Source organism: Python bivittatus, unplaced genomic scaffold (assembly GCF_059951505.1).
Source record: "Python bivittatus isolate LINGU-HERP-01145 unplaced genomic scaffold, Pbiv_v1 ctg000850_np1212, whole genome shotgun sequence".
In the NCBI taxonomy this organism is placed as follows: Eukaryota; Metazoa; Chordata; class Lepidosauria; order Squamata; family Pythonidae; genus Python; species Python bivittatus.
In genome coordinates this window covers 6,150,531-6,174,615 of record NW_028277112.1, presented here as the reverse complement: position 1 = coordinate 6,174,615, position 24,085 = coordinate 6,150,531, and the positions used below count along the sequence as shown (strand labels likewise).

The window sequence follows — 24,085 nt, the reverse complement described above, 5'->3', positions numbered from 1 at the left end:
CTACTTCTGCTCATTTTTTAAAAATATTCAAATTCTGGAAAGTTGCATCTCATCTCATTTACACCCTGTTCAGTATATTACCTATATGTTGAATTCCCAGGAAAAAAAAGTTTATTTCAACATAGTAATTTAAGACAATTCTTTTTCCTTTTCCAGATGTTAGTTTCCTAACTGTTAATTACTTCACTGCTAAAAATCAATTTGTTGCCATTTTGATATATGATGTGGGAAGGGAATTGTTAAGAATTGATTCTTTCCTCAGGAGCTGTTGGGGCTGTTGGCATTGTAATTCAGCAATATCTGAAGAGCCAAAGATTTTAGATGCTTTCTGTTCTTGTAAGGAAGGGGGGACTACTGATTCAGCAATCTGGAGGATTGTCCCTGTCTTATATGAAGACAGATTCAACCTAAAATTCAAAGCTTTAGTTTAGATTAATATATAGGATAAGTTGCCTTGTTATGTAAAGGTTTTACAACTTTTATTTATTTATTGCATTGTTTTATATCCCACTTTTTTTTCTTAAAGTTATATACAGTACATACATTGCATTTATGACACATAATGGTAAGTTATAAATGATTACATTTAACATTGTGATCAAACAATACCAGATCTACTGGAGGAAAAATCAAATTCTTTATCTTTAATTTTTTGGGCTCCCTTCCAACAGGACAGTTAGTGTTAAGATGGTCATATGGTGAGAGAGGAGACAATGTTGCTGGAGCAGGTTCAGACATCTGGTACTGTTGTCATCTCCTCCTTGTTCCTGGAATATCCCCTATATGATAATTTGTATTTGATAGGAAGCACATCTGAGCAAAATATGGCAAAACCAGATAATTTAAATTATAGTACATATCAATTTCTCTTCAACATTTGAGTGAGGTTTTTGTTTCCACTTTTATCAATTGGGATTGCACCTTTTATAAAAACCTAGCTGTTTTTGTTAATTAAATATATTTTTAACAATTATGATATCTTTTTAAATAGGTGAAGAATTAACAAAATCGAAGTTTTCTGCTTCATCTAATGAGTAAGTTTCATCTTTGATATTCATGCTTTGAAAGGCATTAAATATTATTTTGCAGGGGGGGGGTCCCCCAGATTGCAGTGTTCACAGTTGGATTTGATATTACAGCTTAGGCATTGGGAAATGTGTTTTGATTTTTCATTTTTAAAATTAATTTCTTCATTCTGTTTTGTTGTTAATTTGTGCTCATATTAGAATAGATAAATATTTGTGTACTGGTTTGGTTCAACTTTAAAAAAGCATTTGTTGCATGAATTTGGTAGTTTTACATTGAGTAACATTTCACATTTGCTGGGTTTTTTTAACCTTTGCTTATCATTTTCATAGTGAAATACAGGAAACTATAATACCAGCAGAATAATAATAGTTACACAGTGAAAAGTAACTAGCTATATTGTGGTGATTAAGCATTCCACATTTGTAAAATATAAGCTTAACACTGTTTAAAATGAATATGTATGTAAATCATTTTCTTGCTTTTGTAAAGTAGCAAACTTTTTATTATAAACAATTACAAGTATTGTTTTCAGATACGCTTAGATTGTATAGAGCCATATAATATTATGGCTGCAGGCCATTGCTAGAATTTAATAACTTCTTTGTGATCTCCATGCAGTCACACATATGATTCTTTATGTGTATCTATACTACCTTTGGCTCTTTCTAGAAAAAAAATTAGCATTTTGGTGGCACTCCATCCTTAGTTTCATTGTCTATGTTCAAGGAAGTATGGCTTTAACTTTCCTACTCAGTTTCTTTAAATCACCATAGCATAGTATTCCTAGTTACTTTTGCTCGTTAAACTAATGAAAAAAGAGAAACAAATCCTTTTTATCTCTTATATTATTTCCAGATGTCTAGAGCTTTTTTGCATTTTTCTCCATTTCTTCTATTATGTCATGTGTCTGAGGGCATTTTACTTGCTTTTTTTTTCACAGCCAATGGCTCTGAAAGTAGCTCCTTTCCAAAATTTGCTTGGGAGAATAAATTTCCATGCCAGGATTGGTAGTTTCTTGTATACTTGGGAGAAAGAAGGCTCATTCTGTCATTGCTTTACTAAGCAGCTGATAGGGAAAGAGCTCTTCCCTTGGAAATAGAGCTGTTTGCAACAGACCAAGGTCTCAGCAGTTCAACATGTTTCTTGTCCTGTTTATTGGAGCTAGTGAGAACAATTCTCCCTCATCTTCTGCAGTTTAGAATCCAGAATATTGACTTATTTTGATCTTAGCGCTATGCTTCTATTGATTCATCCTAAGATTTTTTTTGTATCTTCATCACATTGGTTCCAAGAAACCAGATCCTTTTTTGCACATATTGCTTCCCATAGTCCTATACTTGTGTCTTTGACTTTTTCAACTTTTTTCAATGAAGGACTTTGCATTTGTCTCTGATAAGTTCATCTTTTTGGTTTATGCCAATTGTTCCGGCATGTTGAGATCTTTCTGAAATTTGATATGTTTAAAATGTTTGTTTGATATAAATGTGGGAGTTACAATTTTTCAGATAGTTTTGTATCCATCTAAAGATAGCACATTTTGCTATCTTTTCTTCTAGAATTGCATGGGAGACTTTGTCAAATGCTTTCTTGAAATCAAGGTACACTGTGACTTGTTCTTGATAAACTCATGCTGATTCCTTCCAACCAGTCTTTTCTAAGTGTACACAAACCAACTATTTAATCATTTCTTCCAGAGTTTTGCCTATTATCAGTGTCAGGCTGACCAGTCTATAATTACAGTTCCTGATTCTCCCCCCCCCTTTTTTTTTAAGATAGGGACACAATTGGTGTTTCTCCACTCTTCTGGTACAATGCCTGCCTTCTGTGATTTTTCAGACCATAGAAAGGGGTTTTAGATTATATCCGCAAACTCTTTAAATACTCTTAGATGTCACTGGTCTGATCTTAGAGACTTAAATTTGTTCATGGTAGCCAGGTAGCTAATTATCTCTTTACTTACTTAGTCTTTATGTCATTTGTTCTGCTTAAATCCATTTGAACTCAATTCTCTGGGAAGAAGATTGAAACAAAATAGATGCTAAGGAACTCTATTCTCTCCCTGTTACCTTTACTTTCCTGCCATATTCTCCAAACAGCAGATCCACCCTTTTCTGTTTCTTCCTACTACTATGGACAGAGATAAATGAGCCTTTTTCATTGCTTTTATCTTCTGTTACAAGCCCAAGTTCCTTTTGTGCATTCTTCACATACTAGCTACTTGCTGGTATATTTCTTTGATGATTGCAGTCATCTTTCATTTCCTATACATGTCCCATTTAACTCTTAGCTCAATTAAAAGCTCTTTATGTACCCACAGTGGTTGCTTACGTTTTTCTTTTCATTGGAGTGATATGCTTCCCTATCTTATTTTAGAGCACTTCCCAATCCTGTTGCATTCCCTTTATCTTGAGGATTTCTCTTCTGGGAATCTTCCTAGTAACTTGTTGAAATTGATTCTAGTGTAGATGTAAAATTATGGTCCAATTTCGCTTTCTATAGTATCTTTAACACCATGATTATATGGTCACTTCCTCCCAAATTTTGCACTACTTTTACTTATTCAAGCGGTTCTCTATGATTAGGATAATATGTAGAAGAGCCAGTCAGTAAGCAGTCAGGAAACAGCAGCAATAATAATTCAGCAACTTTCCCCTTTCTTCCTCTCTTTGTTAACTCGGTCAGTCAAAATAAGTCAGCCTGATGGTTTCACCCTGGAAATAGGTTTCCGATTCATGGTAGTTCTCCCAAAGATATTGTTCTCATTTACACTTACCACAAAAGAAATGCTAAATCAGAAAGTTTCAGAAACTTTTACAGATAGTCCCCAGATAACAACAGTAATCGGGACCAGGAACTCCATTGCTAAGTGGCGTGGTTGTAAAGCACAATGTCACATGACCATGCTGACTTACAATGGCAGTTGCAGTTGTTAAGCGAATCCCGCACAGTCATTAAGCACAATGTCACGTGATCGCCATTTGTGACCTCCATTGTCTGTGCTTATGAGGAGCCAGGAGGGAATGTCAGAAATCACAATCATGTGACTGGGATGCTGCAAAAGTCATAATTGCGAGCCAGTTGCCAAGCACCCGAATCACGATCATGTGACCATGGGGACACTGATGGCCGCAACTTCAAGGACTGGCTGTAGGTCTCCTCATTCAGCGCCATCATAACTTTGAACAGTCGCTGACTGAATGGTAATTAACCAAGGACTACCTGTATTGTGTATATATTGAATATAAATATACATGTCTTGCACTGGAGAAGATAATAGATAAAAAATAATATTTATTCTTTATTGTCACCATAATCACAGATTCTGAAGAAAACATTTGCAGAAGAGACAACATTAGGTCTATTTTGCACACATACCCCAAAGCTTACTAAAGCAGATGTTCAGTGATCATAAAGACAAATTTTCCTTTTTTTTTAAACTATCATTTTGATTTTTTAAAACCTATCAGTATTTTCTTTTCCATCCATTACAAATAGTCCTCGCTTAACGACCGCAATTGGGACTGGAATTTAGGTCACTAAGTGATGCAGTTATGCAAATCATCACATAACCAGACCTGATTTTACGATCTTTTTTGCAATGGTCGTTAAGCGAATCACAGCAGTCATTAAGCATATCACATGGTCATTAAATGAATCACACAGTTTCCCATTGATTTTGCTTGCCGGAAGCCAGTTGGGAAGGTCACAAATGGGGATCATGTGACCACAGGATGCTGCAACTGTCATAAGTGCGAGCTGGTTGCCAAGAGCCCGGATCACGATCGTGTGACTGCAGGAGAGCTACAAAGGTTGTAACTTTGGGCACCAGTTGTAAGTTACTTTTTTAGCGCTGTTGTAACTTTGAACAGTTGCTAAACAAATGGTCATTAAGTGAGGACTACATGTATGTTAAATAGGGATCTGGTCTGAACAGTCAAGATCCATATTCTTGCAAAGCTCAACATATGAGAAGGACCATCCTTTGATTCACAATCTGTAACAATAATAGGCGGATCATGGCCACAATTAAAATCTTTAGAGCAAAGATAGTGGGTTATCTTCTCTGTGGTGCCTAGATCTGCAGCTGTCATAGCTATAGAAGTGGACTAGTAAAAATCTCTAAGGGATGTGATCCAGATGCCAATCCCTCATTCAGAGTAGAGACAGTCCTGACTACATTAGAAGACTAAGTTCAACTGTGCCATCTGAGATATTGACTCAGACTAATCTTTCTTAGCCCTTTACATTATTTGGCTTTCCGAGATAACTTTGTATCTTCATGGGTAATTGAAGTCCAATTTGAGATTCTGTAGATTTTCTATGGAAAGTCTGAGCTCTGTCAAAAATAAAACATTGGATTTTCAACTTAAATTTACAAAAGGACCTAAACTTTACTATGGTCTACAATTTGGGCATACTCAGGAGACCACTGACAGCAGTCAAATGCCTTACCAATAATTTTTGTCCAGAATGTGGAAGAACATTACATTAGCTGGATACATTTATCTTTAGCTTTTCTGGAAGGGAGGTTCAACAGCATACTTATATAAGATAATTTATGCTGAAGTTCCTTGGAAATCAATAGTACATGTCCTTCTTTGTTGTCCCTTTAATTTAAATTGGCATAAAGACTCAATTACATCTCTTAACAACCAGACATAGCAAAACAGATACCTATTTTCCTGTTTCTCTCTTGGCAGTTACCTCAGAGATGATCTCCAGGAGAAGCTAAATTCTGTTTAAACTTCATTGCTATTCATCACAAGATAATTTAGTTTTCCCTGCTTAGAATCTTTGATACCTTCACGGCAAAATTTTAAAACAGTATTGAACAACAATCAATTATAGTTAACAAATTTATTGATGTTTATCTTCCTAGAGCCATGACAGCCTATAAGTAGCTATCAGCCCTACAGACCAGATAAAGAAACAGACGCTGCATATATCTAAAACTACTTTTATTAGAATGGCTATAGTAACAAATTCTTGCAAATCTGAATGTGCTTCCCCTCTTCCTTCTTTTATCTCTTCATGTGAATTGAGGGGCGGGGTGGGAGTTCTTTAGACATTTAATTAAAATTTAAGTATTTTACTGCTCTTGTTCTTTGATATTGGTGATTTGTTTTATAGTCTTAGCAATTCAGTAGATTGTTTCCCTATATTTAAAATTTGTTTAGATCTTATGGGGTGTTTATAACACTCTTTTTATTTTTATTCTAATTGCCTTAAAATTGTACTCAAGTTTGGTCACTTACCATAATAATAACATTAACTAGCTAATTAAAAATAAGTTTCTGTAGATTGAATGAATTCGTGCACAGTCAGCTATAATTGTACTGGATACCATGGTAAGATGACCCAGGGTGCACAGGACAATTTTACACCACCCAGTTGCTTTCAGATACCACCCCTGATACAATAGGGTTGGTATCGTCAGATTACCTGTGCTTGGGCTCAACTTTATAAACTAGATTTAATGAACACCTAGTTCGGCCATATTAGAGTACCTTGCAACTTGATATAGCTTTCCACATACTAACTTTTTATGCTCCCCTACACCCATGTAAAGCTTCTACCCCTTCTTTTAGATTCTTTTAGATTCTTTTAGATTCTCACTTTTTATATACTTTTAAGTTTTTAATTTATGAATGTTTTATTCTTGCTTTTTTATTTTATTTTTACTCTTGATGTATATTTTTAGATCCTGTAGGCTTTTTAATGACTATACCCCCCTCCTTATGCTGGTCTATGACTATAACAAAGATATGATTGGTTGACTGATTGATTGATTGATTGATTGATTGATTGATTGTAGTAAGATGCATTTTATACATATGTATAGTTTGAATTTATTTTCTAATAACTTGTCCATTAGGAAGAGTAACAATGACCTCTTGGCATGGGATCCACTCTTTAGAAATTCTGGTGATTCATCTTCCCTGACCTCAACAATGTCTTCTTCTTCATCCGGTAACATATTTCAATCAATAAAAAACTTAAATTATGCTTGTTTTTCAATAAACACTTGTACTCAGTAGTGTGTGCTATGTAAAAATATTATAAAATATACTATTACAGTAATTCAAATTTGTATTTTTCCATGATAGCATAGTTATTTAGAAGAATAATATAACTTCAAGAATCTTTTTGCAATTTCCCTCAAAAAGTTTTTTTTTCTGTTTATTCTTGTCTATTGGATTTTGAGAATGATTGCAGTCCTTAGCAGGTGGTGGCACCTGGCTGACCTTGTCTGGGCTTGAAAGGTAAAAAGGACTTGGTTTCTTATTACCTGGGTAGTCAAAAAATAAAAAAAACAAATCCAGGAGAAACGCAGTGGCAGCCCACTTCTGTATCGCTGCCAAGAAAAATACATGGATGTGTCTCATGTTAACAGGAATCAAGTTTGACATGAAGGAGATTTTTCTTTATGATTCTAAAAACTGAAAAGCATGTAATTTGTACAAACAGATATAATCTAGGATCAACCTATGCATGCTTAAGTTTTACTGCCAGCAGTGAAAGTTATATAGACTTGATTGTTGGCAAAATGAAGGACACAAGTATCATATTTAGCTAATTTGCTATTACAGTGTGTATATATTGATCAAGCATCTTGTGCTTTCATACACTGAAAGCTGTCTTTTGCAAAATGGTGTGGTTTCTGTTGAAGTTTCTCGACTCTGTCTACCTTAAGTTTCAGTGATTATTCTTGGTTTGTTTGGGATTTGATAGAGCTCAGCTGATAGCATTAGAGATAGATGGGGCAGTACATGGAGAAAGGTACTACAGGTAGTCCTTGCTTAACAACCATTCATTCAATGACTTAGGTTAAAGCAGAGCTGAACAAATCATAGTTACACCTGGTCCCCGAAGTTATGGCTGTTGCAGCACCCCTGCAATCACATGATCAAAATTTGAGTGTTTGGCAGCCTACCCGCACCTACAGGGTGCTTCAACTCTCTCCACCCACCTATTTCTTCCCCATCTCTACCTTTTTGTCCACCTTGCACTCTGCCAGCCCTGCCACCTTGGGTTCCACTGGCCCTGCTGCCCTGCTGCCCCCAGCTGACTTTCACCATCTTCTTCCTTCCACTGCTGATGAGGTGCACCCAGCCTGGCCCATTGCGAGGCAGCTGCTGGCCATGCCAGGCATTCTTCCCAAGGCCGTGTGCGGCTTTCTTCAAAGCCTCACAAGAAGGCCTCGTGATTTAGGCAAGGCACAATCACATGCAGCTGTCTCATGAGGCTTTGAAGCTTTCTAAAGCCTTGCAAGAAAGCTGCACATGATTTTAAAAGCTGGGAGGGTCCAAGATGGAAATGGCTTGGATCAGAATGGGTCCTCACTTAATGACCGGTGCAATTCAGTTAATGCTGACAACAGGGACTGCTAGCATTGCCATCACTAAGCAATCGACTTTACGCTTTATGACCACATCACTTTGTGACAGAAATTCCAGTCCCAATTCCCATCGTAACTTGAGGACTACCTGTAATTGTAGATTGCAATTTTTTGTTATATATTTTGTAATGTTACTGAAATGTTTCTGCAAAGACTTATAGAATTAATTATTTTTTGCTGAGAAGGCAGTACACTACTCTGTTTATAATCCCTATGTTCCCTCCTACTGCAATATTATTTGGCATAGGTCTTTTCTTTACAAAATAGTTCTATATCTCCTTGTATCCTGTCTTAAGTTTATTGAATAAACGACATTAGTATGTCAGATAAAGGAAATTCACTAGTAATTAAGAAACACATTTGCTGGCTAATTTGTTGAGGTACTGCTGGTGGTTCTCACTATAACTTCTAAACATGCTATTCTCTCTTTTTAAACCTGTCTTTTGATAAGCTCAGACACATGCCATAACACCGTTAAGTACTATTTCAGATATACAGTAGGCTTTGTTAATTGTCAGACAGAGTTAATAGTACAATATTTATTAATGAAGTGAAGAATCCCTGTATTAAACTATTCTTTTCTACCAGTTTCAACAATAAATTATTTTGTATACTATATTTCAAAATTCAATAATTTAATCATTTTATCATTACATATATTATCCTATGTACGTGTAACCATTTCTGCAGTTTTATTATGTGATTCATTACAACTGTTTTATGGATGCTTTGAATATACAATAGCTATAAACGAGATAAGTGTGGTGCCTATGGCTGAACTATTTTTTAGTTCAGCTGTTCCCTGACTCTTAAAATGCTGTTAAATTAATCTTGGATTTAAGTATTTTGTTGGAACATTTTGCCATTATTTACTAATTAGTTATAGAAACAGATTAATATTCTGTTATTGCCTTCCAGGAAGACCAACAACCCCTCTCTCTGTAGGAACTTTAGTACCTCCCCCAAGACCAGCTTCTAGACCAAAGTTGACTTCAGGGAAACTCAGTGGAATTAATGAAATTGTAGGTGCATTACATCTTGACTCTAATTATCGTTCCTTCTCTGATCATAGCATTATTAATTTGAATGCATACATAAATGTTTTTGAATTTTGTTTGTTAGCCAAGACCATTCAGCCCTCCTTTGACCTCCAATTCCAGTCCACCTCCATCAGCCCCTTTGGCACGCACAGAGAGTTCTTCCTCAATATCATCTTCTGCTTCACTAAGTGCAACAAATACACCCACAGTTGGTAAGTTATAGTCTGCCATGATGACCGTCACATCTTTTTTTGCTTTTGAAAAAAGCAAACTTTATTACAAAGATTTATATACCACCCAATCACAATGTCTCAGGATGGTTTATAATAAAATGTATAACATAACAGCCAAGCACCGACCCAATAAAACCAACATCTCATAAATCAAAAATTATCACCAGAATTAAAATCAGTTTCCCATAAAAAGGCAGGCAGTTCCTATCCGTAATGCCTAAATGCCTGTTGAAACAGGACTGGTTTTGTTTTGTTTTTTCCCCAGCCTTCCAAAACAGTAATTGCAGGACCTGAAACCCAACCAAGCTGATTTCAGGCAGTGCTATTTTTCTGTCTCCACCTAACTAGATCACAATGATACATACCAAATCTGCCCATCTGACCATCACCAGATTATATACAACCTTATTGTGGATGGACATGGTGTTTTCCAGGAGCAGCTAGACACAAAGGTTCCCAACAATTCAATCACTTGGGCTCAGAGTAGGTGTTACATGATCAATCAGACTTCCTTTATGTATCAGTAAAACCTATATGAAGGTCTGATAACATTTAGTGACAGACATATGCAAAAATTCAAAAACTCCAAAAGGAAGTGAATGCTTTTTCACAGAATTTTATTTAAGATGGCAAAGAGAACCCAGCTACAAATGAGCTCCATCCTTTAAAACCTAATCCCCAATACAGTACAGAATAAGAATACTGCAAAGATAGGCAACACTAACAAATATTCAAAATCTACATTCCTGTTGTTTAAAATTGCATCCAAGATTTGTGTGCCTTATCAATTGTTGAAATGTATTTATATTCTAAAAGTGAGAAGATGGAGCAATATGTTCTAGATCTAAGGATTGATTTAATGTTTGGATCTTTTTTCTTTGTTTTTCCCTCTTATATTTGTTTGTTATTGTTATTAGCATTTGTTCTGCCTAGTTGCAGGGTCCACTTGTTTTCTGCTGTGCTTGCATTAGGTAAATCAGCAAAGCTATCTATGCATGATGTGAGAAGGGATTTTGTTTTCAGCCAGTGTTGCAAGGCCTGATGCCATTTCTTCCCATTACGTTTCATTTAATGTATGTAGTTTTTTTTTAATTGTAATATTACTGATGTATTACAATTTTGTATTGTTTGTTATACTTCACTAATAAAATAAATAATAGAAAGAAATATATGGCTTTTTAGGGTTAATATGGGTTAGTGTGTGTGTGTGTGTGTACCCATATTAACACTAAAAAGCCATATATTTCTTTCTATTATTTATATATTATAGTGACTATGTATCTGAATTAAATTTAAGCATGACATCAGGGAAAATACTATCTCTAAAAAGAGACTTGCATCACATATAATAGAAAAAGGTCCACGTTTTGCAACTAATACAAGCATCCACTGAGAACCACTGTATTTCATTATAAAATTGTTTCTTGAGGAAAAAACTATTTCTATATATAGTTTCTTCCCTGTTTATATTATGTCTGATCTTACTTTGATTTTAGAGTTATTAATTAATCCTAAGCTCTTTTTCACAATTGCACATAGTAACCCTAAATCTAACTTTGATATAACATTTTTTAAAAAATACTTTTATGCGTTGAATTTCAGTTGCTTAGTGCAGTATTTTGAACTCTGCATCACTTTATACATAATACTTAACAGCAGATCATGAAAACAGCAGTCATGAAAAGTATAACTAAAATCATCCAAATGTATAGTTAATATTGTTTAATTGAAGCCTATACATTATGTATTCTAGGAACTTCACGTGGTCCTAGCCCTGTCAGCCTAGGAAGTCAAGATACATTGCCTGTTGCAGTAGCCCTAACTGAATCTGTAAATGCCTACTTCAAAGGAGCAGATCCCACAAAGTCAGTAAAATAGTAATTCATTTTGAATGTCACATTTTGCATTGAAAAGGCAGCTAAGATTTCCCTCTTAGTTTAGAACAAAATTTGAAACTTCAACACTTATTGATATATTTCAATAAATACATTAGTGACTAGTGTCACATTTTTAAACAGCTATTGTATTTTGAGCTTGTGTGACAATTGCAGTATTTTATCTCTTTTGCTAGGTTATTCTATAGGTCTTTCAGTTTTACTTTTAAAGAATTATTTTTTTCAACAAACTTCCACCAAATGCATTTTATTTATATACTTACCATGGACTGGACTGGACCTCAAGAAAAGTGACTGTCCATTCTATGGAATTTTAATCAGTCCCCTCCCCAAAAATCTAACCAGACGTCATCCATTGTCATCTACAAGGATATATTTGCACATACTCGAGTGGAATTAATGCAAGCATTGGTAGGCTATCTACAACAGTTTTCTTCAAACTTGGCAACTTTAAGATGTGTGGACTTCAACTCCCAGAATTCCTAGCCAACATGCTGGCTGGGGAATTCTGGGAGTTGAAGTCCACACATCTTGCCAAGTTTGAAAAACACTGGTCTACACCTTTCTCCAAAGGTGCAGAATGGCATTTGCAGGAATTCAATTTGGAACATTTCCAAAGGCGGTGACTCTGCTTTGGATCCTCAGCATCTCTTGAAAGTAAGGGGTGGCAAAGTTGTTCTGTGCAGGATTATGTGAGGAACACCAGCTCCCCATTTTATTTCACATGAATTCTACAAGATAAGGCAGGGAACCAAGCTCAGTAGATTAAAAATGGCAGCTAATACTTGCTTACACTTTAAATGTATAAATGAGTAAATGTACAATTCAAATCCAATCATATATTTTACTGTGTATCCAGTAATTAGCTGTAAAAGTAACATTTGTCTTCTCACATTTTTCTCTAGATGTATTGTGAAAATCACTGGTGATATGACGATATCATTCCCAAGTGGGATTATTAAAGTTTTCACTAGCAATCCATCTCCTGCTGTGCTTTGCTTTAGGGTAAAAAACACAAGCAAACTAGAGCAGATTCTTCCAAATGCGCAACTTGTGTACAGGTTTTGTATCTTTTATCTATTATAAAACCATACATCTATTATCTTTCTATTTTTTCATTCTATTCAATCTGCAAAATATGCTTTTTTCATAAATACCCTTGTGTTTCTTGCATTTGTTTAAGTTTCATAATTTAATAAAAATGCACTTTGTGGTTAAGTGACTGATTAAAATTAACTTGTTAATTAATTGCATAGAGGCATGACATTTCAGAAAACCATTCTAAATAATTTTAATCCAGCTTTGAAAAGCATGGACTGATATATTGTTTATTATTATATTATATTATATTATATTATATTATATTATATTATATTATATTATATTATATTATATTATATTATATTATATTATATATTGCATTATATTACATTACATTACATTGCCCTTCAACTTGAAATACTTCTAGAGACGCTTACAGAATAATTTGAACATTACAATGCCTGATCTCAGGCTTATAGTTTCAAAAATATCTAACGTAAGATGAAAAGGAAATGGTAAAAAAAAAAACATTTAAGCACCATGTAGACTAGATGCTTAAGTGTTTTTCTTTTTCTTTCTTGTAACAACTGGGTATATAATGCAAATATAATTCTCTAATTGTAATGTTCCTAAATGTTATTGCTCTTTGATTTAAAATTAATTTTGTAACTTCTTGCAGACCCATCTTCAGTATTGCCTTTTTCTATTCATTTGCTTGACACAAAACACATTAAATCCTGACTCGCTATAATCAATTCTGAGGCTTATATCTTGGTCCCAGAAACTCTTTTTATTCTGCTTTATCTGCTTAATAGGTATAATATGAGGAGCTGTTCATATTTGATGGAAACCAGTATGCAGTGGCCACATATGGGAGTGATTAAAACTACTGCCTTATGCTAGCTGCCTCTGTTACTGGGCAACATATTAAGGGAATTGTGTAAAATATAATTTGAACAGCATTTATTCTGAAGTACATTTGATTCTTCTATGGCATTACATGAATGGGTGTACACCTATATAGAACCTACATCAGGAACCTTTCAAAGCTAAGGCACTACCCTTATTGCGACTGTATAGAGCAGTTTCAGCTTCTTCTCTTTGTTGTGTTTGAGCCAACACATTAGCAGAGATTTAGGAACTTTCTCCATATTCAACTTCCTTTGAGGAAAATTCCATAGGACTGGGAGGAAAAAACTGTTTCTTCCTCTTTATCTTTTGCTTTTATAATTGTAAAAAATGGTCTTCAAGATTGTCAATTTGGCTTTTAGTTGCATCCATCCAATAAAGCCTTTGGGCTTGTGGCTGAATGCTCATTCATTCGCAGATGTTTCACAGTAGAAACTTCTTGCCTATTAATGGCCATTCACTTTGCCTCTTGTCCCTAAAAGGTGGTCGCCTTGTGAATTCCTGTGTGCACTGAAGTTCATTAAAAAGGAAAGAAGCAGTCAACCCTACTCTTGGGCTTTACCATCATAGGAAATGTTCTGGGCTGCAGTGCCTAGTACATATAGGCCTTGACACTAAGGCTGCTTAGGGATATTCCTTCATTTTAACACCACAATTGTTGATTCTGTTCAAGACCTCTAAGATAGGCTTTCATCTGCCATCCCTTTTCTAATCTATGACATCGTCACTATCTTAGAAGAATAGAAAGTGCTCAACATAGTCCCTTTCTTTACATCCAGAACAAAAGAAAAGAAGTACCATAAACTATCTTCTGAAAGGTGGTCTCCAGCTCTGAGCATGCTTGCCCCATTCTGTTTGCTGCTGCCTCCCTTGTCTGTTACTCCTTGACTGTAGACTGCTTCATTGGTACAGGTAGTCCCCAGGTTAAGAAGGCCCAGTTTATGGATGACCCATGGTTAAGAATGGAGCCAACTGTAGCAAAATTCAAGTTAAATACACAATGGTTTGAGTTAAAAACACAATGGTTTGAGTTAATTATACAATACTACTTATACAGTATTATACAATAATACTGTTTCAGCTTACATACATATTTTACTTAAGGACAGACCTTGGGAATGGAACTGCCTTCTTTTTGGAGGTCAAGGCAACATATATAGCACTCCACCCTCAAGTTTTTCCTACATCAGCAACTGTGTGAGGTTGTTGAGCTGAGAGAAAGAGTAACGCAAAGTCACCTACTGAACTTCTATGCTGAGAATGGACTTAATCCAACACCCCAGTCTTGGTCCAGCACTGTCATCTCACGTGGACTCTGACTTTACTTCTCATCATATATTTTATTGCCCTTCCTCCTGTGATGCTCAAGAATAATATAGTCAAGTGTATAGATTTGGCTCAGGGTTTTCCATGTCTCCACAACCAATACACCCCTAAAATCATGAATAGATACAGAGAATTACTGTGTTACTGCCTATATCTATAATGATTCCAGCATTACTATATTTCTGTAATACTTCAAAAGCACCATGATCTGTTCCTGGTGTCTCAATGGCTAATTATCAGTGCACTTGGCATTATTTCAGCATCTCATTTGCTCCCTCTCACACCAAGCACACACAACAGGCCTCAAATGCTAAATAATAGATCTGATCTGATTCCTCAGAAGTGCTTTTGCTGTTCTTGCTATAGAAGCTTGATCTGCTCTGTCATCAATAGAAGAGAATACGTGTAGCTCAGGGTTGAACTGTGGAGTCCTTGGGGTTCTCTGAGCTTGGTTGTTTTTTTGCAAATGTTTCATTACCCGGCTGGGTAACATGTTACCTAGCCAGGTAACAAAACGTTTACAAGAAAACAACCAAGCTCAGAGAACCCCAAGGACTCTGCCATCAGCTGAGGAAATTAGGCATTAAGCAGAGGAGCTGCTAGTGCTTTAGGCTTAAAGGTTTATCAACTTCAGTGTACCATAGATGGCCCCATTTTTGTTAGAATACATTCTGACAATTTCCTGAACCCATTCCACCACCACCAGTTTTACTTAAAGCTGGCATACTTGGCAGCTATCAGCATCTATAAACTACTTCCAAATAATTGGGGATATTGACAAGGTACAAGAGAGTAATATTTCATCTTTCAGCAACTTTCCCTAAATTTTATGGTAGTTGAAGCAATTCCGTGTAAGTCTTCACCTGAGCACACCTGGCATCAATTGACAAAGAGAGCCATAAATTGGATGGCTGAACTTTGTTTTAAAATTGCCAGTCATCATATCCATATGGCCTGCTATTAACATATTTTTTGTGGGAGAAAATGTCTTCATTTCTTTTTTATCTCCTTGACAACAAGAAAGAGGTAAATAATGTATTCCTTATTGAGCATATCTACTCTCAAAGCAACAGATACAAGTAGTTGAACATCAGAGGACTATAGTTCTATCATTAAGTTGGTTCTAAGTTAAGTTCTTTTGTCCTTCTGGGTGCTGCTGATTTATCTCAAGAGGCTTGGATTCAGAAATGAAAAAGCACATTCTCGTGAAATGATAGTTCACCTGTTATTTCACAGCATCAGAGGAGAATGAGGGTCTCTGCCTAATCTGAGACTAAATTCTTTTGTCAGGACTGAAATTCCAAATGCCTGCTCTTTCATCCCCCTCCTTCAGTATGGAAATTGCCATTCAGTGATGCCTATTTTCAGACTGTTACCTGACTGCAACATATATTACTTCACTTTGGTATCAACACTGTATCAGTTTTGTGTTCCTTTTAGCTAGATTAGTATTATAGTCTAACAAGGATCTAAGATATGATTAAAAACTTCAACCATAATTAAGTTGCCTAATTTAGTAAGTATCTGTCTCTTTGCAGAAGAACATCTAAGGCAATTCACATTCCAGGAAATTAATAAAGATGCCTTAATTTAAAAAAACAAAACAAAACTGCACTAGAAAAAACTTTCTGTAGGTCAAGGGAAGAAAAAGAATTCTAATTTAACTGAAAATATTTCTCAGATACTAAAAAAAAGAGAAAGAAAGAAAAACTAATTTTTAAAAGAAAGAACATTGATCACTGCAGCCTCCAGATCAAAGACTGTTAATTGTTAATTATTTCTACAAAGCAAACCCTGTAAATGGGTCATTTCGTCGTGAACATCTCAATTTATTTTAACGTCGTTTCAACATCTGTGGCATGTTTTTTCTCAGAATTTCCAAGCTGGGTACTGCTTTTGTTTTCATCTGAATCAATCACTAAAGCTTTTGACTTTACAATTTTCTGATTTAGAACATCAAGCTTGCTTCATCTCCCAAAAGTTTTACCTTATCCACTGCAGTTTTAACTAAATACATTCAGTCATTTTAAAAGACTATAAACCAGGAGTTAGAACTTTTAAAGCTATAAGCAACTTTGTGTATCCTTCTATCTGTCTGACTAGTTTGCCTTTTGGGTCAGGAATAAGTTCAGTTTCAGCTGTTCTTCAGCTCTGAGAAACTGTTCTCCTTGGAAAAGAGGAGGTTGACGCTTGCTTTCTTTATCTTCCTTGGACCCAGAGAGCAGTAATTTAAGCAAAGAAAGACATTTTCTACTTACCAATTAAGCATTCAGAGATTAGAGAAAGACCCTTAAACTTCAGAGATCATAGATAGAACATTGCCATACCAAACCAGAAATCCCCAAGACACAACAATCCTTAGAATCACTTGTCTAACACTCCCTGCAGTGCTGAAAGCCTTGAACTTGTACAGCTTAGATAATTTCAGACAATTCCATTGCAGAATGTCATGACAGTGGACTTTAAAGACTTTGGTGGCAGTCATGCCATCCCAAGAATTGGGAGACATACAGGTTTTGCATGTAAATCAACTATACTTACAACTCCATATATAAAAAAACAATTGAGGCTAGAAATTATCTTTCTGCCCAAAGTGGCCTTGGAATTTTATGTAAATCAGTCAGTGATGCTACCATCTGTTCCCTCTCTTTTCTCTGACATTGAGTAAGCTTTCCAGTCTCGGACATCAATTGCATATTAACTTTCCATCTGGACTGTAGTAAGGTCTTTGTCATAAATAAACTCTGCCAGTCTCTGCATTTATTGTTTTGCTTTTCATGACTGAAGGTAGAAATACCAGCTTCTGCATAACAGTTTGCCAGGTAGATTCAAGAAATCATCACTTTTTCATATGAGATTTCTGGGACTTCTTCAGCATAATGGAGAACAGCATTATCTACAGCTGGGAGTTTCCTCAACCTTAATAACACAGCTGCATATTCTCAACCATGTATGTTTATCATATTTATCATGTCAGAGTTGGTGCATTCTTTGAATGGGTAGCTATTTCTTTGCATACCTGTCATGCTCCTGATAGTTAACCTTACTAATCATCTATATATGTGATGCTCAGGGACTGTGATGAAGAACAGATTATTCACCTAATCGTTTTAAGTAGTCATCTATAGATGCATATGGCCCACTTTTCTTCCCTGCAACAAGTCCTATCATGACAAAAAAAGTTTAGGCCTGCATTGGTCCCAAGGAAGTGAGGAGAATGGCCAGAATTACCTTTTACATGCACAGTGAAGCATTTTTCCAACAAAATCCTCAGCTTTGGAAGATTCCTGATAATAGGTTCGGCATAGGTACATATCTATTTACGTGAATGCAATAACATGGAAATAAGCCTCATATTGCTACTTAATACTGCAGTCCCTATTAAAATGAGATATAGTATAGAAGAATATAGAAGTAATACATTGCCAGAAAAATTTCACCAGAGTATTTGGAAATGATTATTCGTACTTATAGTTTTTATTATCATTAATAATGGAAAATTAGCACATAATAATACTTAAAATGTGGTCTCAGATATTAAAAATGGATTGCATATACTATATTATGGTCCTCTGACATTATTCTCATTTTGGAGAACAAAAGTACAGGCCACATGGTGAGTTCATGGCAGAAAGAACATTGAAATGCAGGACTTCAAATTTTTAGCTTGGTCTTTTAATCAATTTTCTGTACCAGTTCTTAATTTTATCTTAAATACCAAAATTGTAATTTCCAGCTCAGAAGCATATTCATAAGAGCGTAGAGTGGGGCTTCAATTGCTATTCAAATATATAAATGGATACAAAGAAATAGGCACAGGAAAAAAATGTGGAAGAGTTTAGGTAGCACAGCAGTTGGTATGTTTTATAGCAGCTTTTTCTATTAATTTTTCTATTAAAAGTGCATTTTAAATGTTATGATATTAAATAGAGTTCTGCATGGTATAAAAAATTGTGTGTTTTTGCATGCAGGATTGGGTAGTAAAATGTGTTCTTAATCTTTTAAAGTATTGCTAATGTGTAAGATAAGTTTAAATATCTGTTTTCATTCCTACATTTTGTACACAGTGATCCATCACAAAGTGATTCCAGTACAAGGGATTTTTGGATGGATATGCAAGCTGTCACAATCTACCTCAAAAAGCTATCAGAGCAGAATCCTTCTGCTTCTTATTATAATGTAGAAGTTCTGAAGTATCAGGTAATTTTTATACTTTGGTGTTGGAAGTTGATGATTTTAAGAGGCCTAGATTGTATTGTTTCTTATGAGAAAAAAAAGGATTTATCATATTAATGTAGTTACTTTCAACATTTTTGAACATATTAATAGGAAACGTTTACCTCTATTTTTATGGGAATTTTTTAAACGTGTTCAAAAATACTTCAATATTCAGTAGCAGCATAAATTACCACCCCACCCCACCTACTAAGCATGTGAAAGCAGCAGATATTTACTCAACTTGCTGTCTGCCTTACAGAAATAAGCCTATTCAAAAAACACAAGAGTTGTGTATGCAGAGTGTACATTGACACAAAACTAAGCAGATAGCTTAGCGTCTGCATTTTTAAATGTACTTTGAAAACTTAATCTACTTAACCAACTAGTCAGCATAATCAACCAATCAGCTTAACCAACCAAACTTAACTAGCATAGAAAGTTGGAAATCTTTTTGAGGATTCCTAAGTTACTTCATTGAATTTGGGTAGGAGCACACTCGTTGCATGTTCTTTCTGATGTTGGGCTTCTGGGTGCAAACAACAATCAAAGTAGCCTTAGCAGGGAGGGTCTCATCTGCAGCTGAAGTAGGTAGAGGGGATTCTGTCATTAAGAGCAAGCAGCCAGAGGTATGCTGGGAGCCAGTATCTTCCAGCATACTGATGAGCTACCAACCAAAGCTGTCATCAGCACCATATCTCACATCATGTTCAATACCTTTGGAATATTCTGTTGTTTGCCCACTTTACCCTCTGCTTCAGGTATCTGTTGTGCTTGGGTGTAGGTGCATTGTTGCTAGTCAGTAGCGTGGGTTATCTTCTGCTGCCAGAAGTAACAAGAATGGTTGGATGATTCCTGAGCAGATGCTTAAGAATCTGTAACATCAAAATGTTTTCAGTGTTCTCACTCTTCCTGATCTGTACTTCAAGCAGCGTAGCAGGGGTCTTCATCCTTAAGTACCTATGTGCTACACTGCCTTCTGGCCTGCAGCATGCCTTCATTGGTGGTGGTGAGTTATCTGCTGATTTCTCTGGGCCACCAACATTGGCACCTGAACTCAGATTCAATAAGGGCCAGTTCCTCTTCTTCCTGTTACCCTCAGCCTCTGGATTATTAAAAGAGGAGAGTAGGCTGACTGGCAAAAAGTCAGCATCATGCCACTTCTGCTTCTGCTGGAAGGAATACCAATTCATAGCACCACCCCTCTTAAAAAATGCTCCATATACCATCAGCCTCCTGGCTCCCTTTACCAGCAGATCTTGCCCTCCCTACATGTAATATGTCTTTATATTCCACAGTCATGGTTTGGGAAGGAGATTTCCATACTGAGGAGAGGATGGAGGTAACTTTCTACCCCCTAAGCTCCAGGGAAAAACCATAAAGTGGCAGAATTATAAAAGGAAGCCTGAATTTGAAACAAAAGACTAGCATAGCACTACTATCTGTATCTGTACACATAGAGTACTATGTAATTGGAAGACTTTTTTTTCCCAAATAAGAAAGCACAATATTTTTGTAGTAATGAAGAGAATATCTTTTTAACAGTAAAAGAAGAAGGGGTAATTAAAAGGGCAGCAGAGGAAGAATCTCTCTTTCCTAACCAGTCTGCCTAGTACACTGTTACTACTGTTAAAACTACATTCAAAAGCACACTAAAAGAAGACTTTGGAAATAGGATATAAGTATATAGTATTGTCTGATACAGGTAGGCAGCCAGATACTAACAGATAGCAGTAGTAATCCACTGCAGTCATAGTTGATTGATCACAACACCCAATCTAAATTAGCAGTAGACTCTGTAATGCCATTAGAAGAGAATATATGTAGCTCAGGGTTGAACATTGACAGGGCAAGCTACTGAATCTAAACAGGGAGCAAACGCCACACTCACTAGCACACTCACTATGATGATACCTAGTTGGGTAATGAAATGTCTGTAAGCAAACAAGCAAGTTCAGAGGGTACCAAGGACTTTACAGACTCTGTAATGGCTCTCCAACCCTGAGTTGTATATTTATGTAACCATAACATTGTCCCAGCACCCCAAAGTTATCCCCGTCACTTCATTCAATCTCAGCAAATATTAGCAGGGATGTATTTATCAAGCAGTAATCCTATGGTGGAAACAAAAGACAAATTAATTAGAAGCCACAAAACAAAAATCTAATTGTAGCATGCAGATTTTGACCCTAGCACTAACTACACCTCAGAGTGAAGCTAAATGCACAAAAAAGGTTCTCCAGCTGATTTAAGTGATCATGTGGTACACATTATTTTAGGTATCCTGGGATCTTAAGCTGTTCAGGGTTTTAAAGATAAGAAACAATATTTTGAATTGAGTCTGGAAATGATTAACAACTGCTAAAAAGAGAGAGAGAATGAAGTCAGCTGCTCAAAGAATCCAGTTAAAACTTAAGCAATTGTATTTTTTACTAGGTGAATTTTCTAAATTCTTTCAGATAGTCCTATGTACAACAGTTCACAGTAATATACCCTTGAGTAACTAAAGCATCTGTGAACATGAAAAGGATCAATTAATATACTAGCATGAGCTGGGCAAAAACATTCCTAATCACAGCTGCCCTTGGAGACTTCCAAAAGCAAAACTCAGTACAGGAACATTTCCAGTCTATGAATGTGACCTTTTGAATGGAGCATACAATCCCCATAAAAACAGGTAGATCCCTTTTCACTAGATGTACAGTCCTGTTGACCAAAACTACACCCACCTTGACAGCATTTTGTTTCCATTTTTAGTCCATTGGTAACAGCAGTTATTCAGAACTACATTTTGAACACTTCAAGAAAAAGCAGAACCAACAGTGCTCTCAAGTCCCTTTCCAGGCTAGATGGTCAGAAGGGCATCAACAATAGTTAAGAGTACTGAAAGTGGCTGAGACGTTCCAACAGATTCAGCCGAATCAACAAAAGAAAAATCAGCATTCCTCTTTTCTAGTTCCTGGTTTAATCATTTCCCAGGGCAATCAAAGCTATTAGACCCCAAAGATCCTGCTTTGAAACTTACAATATTTAACAATTTCCTATTACATAACATTTTTAAATGTAGATAATTCCAACCTGAGGCAGTTAACACTACTTCTCTATCTCATAATTATTAATACCAATAATGAAAACATTTCAAAATCTGTATTTTTGTAAAACTAACTCTAATAATAATTGGCTTTTTAGAGGCCAAAGGTATATGAAGTTGAAAATGAACTTTGGAAATTACGGGATTTTCAGACTGATCCTAAAAGTTTTTTTTTTATTATTATTGTTTTCAAAGGTATTGTCAAATGGTATCCAGTCTACACCTCTGAATCTTGCCACATATTGGAAATGCAATGCTAGCACAACTGATGTAAGAGTTGATTACAAATACAATCCAGCATCCATGGCAGTGCCAAGTACGCTATCCAATCTACAAGTCATCGTACCAGTTGATGGAGGTGTAATAAACATGCAATCACTTCCACCAGCAAAATGGTAACTTTTTTTATTGATACTGCATTAAATTCATGTTAGGATACTTATACTTGTCCTGTCCTCTAAAACTGTTTCTGAAATGCAGTGATTATTGATGCTCGAAGCAATTCTCGTAGAAATGAAAGAGGGAAACCTTGGGAAACCAATGGGGACTTTATGATGGGGAGGTATGACAGAAGCTGGGCTGATACATAAGAAGAAATTTTCTGGTGAGCCCCTGCCTTGGTACCTTGGATTGGATTGTGGGATCCTTGGCCACCTCCTGCTGCTAGTTAATACCAGGCCTGTCTGGAATAAGATTTAATTCATCCACAGTATTGTGGTGGATGAACAGCCCTACCTGATATATATAACCGAAACCTGGTTGGATCTTGGTGGGGATGTAGCTCTGTCAGAGATTTGCCCTTCTTCCTTTTTGGTCTCACAGTAGCCTAGGAATGAAGGGTAGAAAAGGTTTGTGACAGTGATTGTTCTTGATACATTTGTGGGATGAGGTGTGCTGCTCCAGGGCTGCAGGGGTGCTCCAGGGCTGTGAAAGAATGTAGACCTGGCCTTGGGAATGAAGAAGAAATGAGCAAATCATTAAGGGGGGCTTTCAAGATTGTTGTCAGCCCTTTGAGGTAGGCAGGGTCAAGAAACAGGCATGGCAAGGATTCCAGTAATCTCTTTTTTATTGTAGGGTAGAACAGAATCTTGAAAGCCTGCCAGGGTTTCACAGTCAGGCTATTTTGAGTTTCTTTCACACACTCTTTCTCAGGACTGTGTAGTCTTTTTTGAAAGAACCCCTTTAAAATTTGATCATTCCTTCCTCATTCCCATTCTTCTCAATGAATGAGAGTGCCTTTATGTGGCACTGGGCTGTAAGGACAAGCTAGGGTGACTCTTGGTGTACTAGCCAACTCACTATCTAGCAAGGGCCCTTTCTGAGTTCATGGATCATATCACAGGACTGGTAGTGGAGGTTTCCAGGCTGTTAATGCTGGGGGTGTATAACATCTTTGACCTTGGGTGGGGTCTAAAGGTGATTAAGATTCCATGGTGACCATGGGCTTGTCCTAAGTTATCTCAGCCTGACTCATATGGGTGGTAAAGTGGGAGACCTTCTGTTCACTTCAGAGCATATGGTGCTTAATTGGAAGGTGGGGGATATTGTCCTCAGTCCCTTGCTGTGATTAGATCACGACTTTGTGAAGCTGCAAATACTGCTATTCTTGATCTCGGCAAGGATAATGGATGAATTCATATGCTTATAACCTTTTGGAATAGGGCTTTGGGTGTAATATTTCCTGAATGGTCTCTGTAACTGTTAGTACCAGGGTGTTCCTCGGTTTACCAAGTAGCTCTAGGAAATGAAACAGTTGAAGAGATTCCTAAAGCACAGTTGGAAAAAAGCAGTGAATTTGATCAAGACATGAACCCATATTAAGGCCAATACTACAACAATAAGAGTGTCAAGTGTTCTTATTGCCCCTACAAACTCACATCCAGTGGCCCTGTTCTCATTACTTGTTT

At 36.2% G+C, this 24,085-nt stretch overlaps 1 protein-coding gene across 2 annotated transcripts in view; it reads left to right on the top strand.

Annotated features, from left to right (window-relative positions):
* FCHO2 (FCH and mu domain containing endocytic adaptor 2) overlaps positions 1 to 24,085 on the top strand; it is a 99,353-nt gene that overhangs the window by 64,498 nt on the left and 10,770 nt on the right. For both annotated transcript variants that reach the window (XM_088130116.1, XM_088130115.1), the window contains exons 15-22: positions 992 to 1,034; positions 6,905 to 6,999; positions 9,347 to 9,450; positions 9,551 to 9,680; positions 11,455 to 11,566; positions 12,502 to 12,657; positions 18,940 to 19,072; positions 22,374 to 22,573. In XM_088130116.1, coding sequence (XP_087986242.1) covers positions 992 to 1,034; positions 6,905 to 6,999; positions 9,347 to 9,450; positions 9,551 to 9,680; positions 11,455 to 11,566; positions 12,502 to 12,657; positions 18,940 to 19,072; positions 22,374 to 22,573 — 973 coding nt within the window. The remainder of the gene's footprint in view (positions 1 to 991; positions 1,035 to 6,904; positions 7,000 to 9,346; positions 9,451 to 9,550; positions 9,681 to 11,454; positions 11,567 to 12,501; positions 12,658 to 18,939; positions 19,073 to 22,373; positions 22,574 to 24,085) is intronic.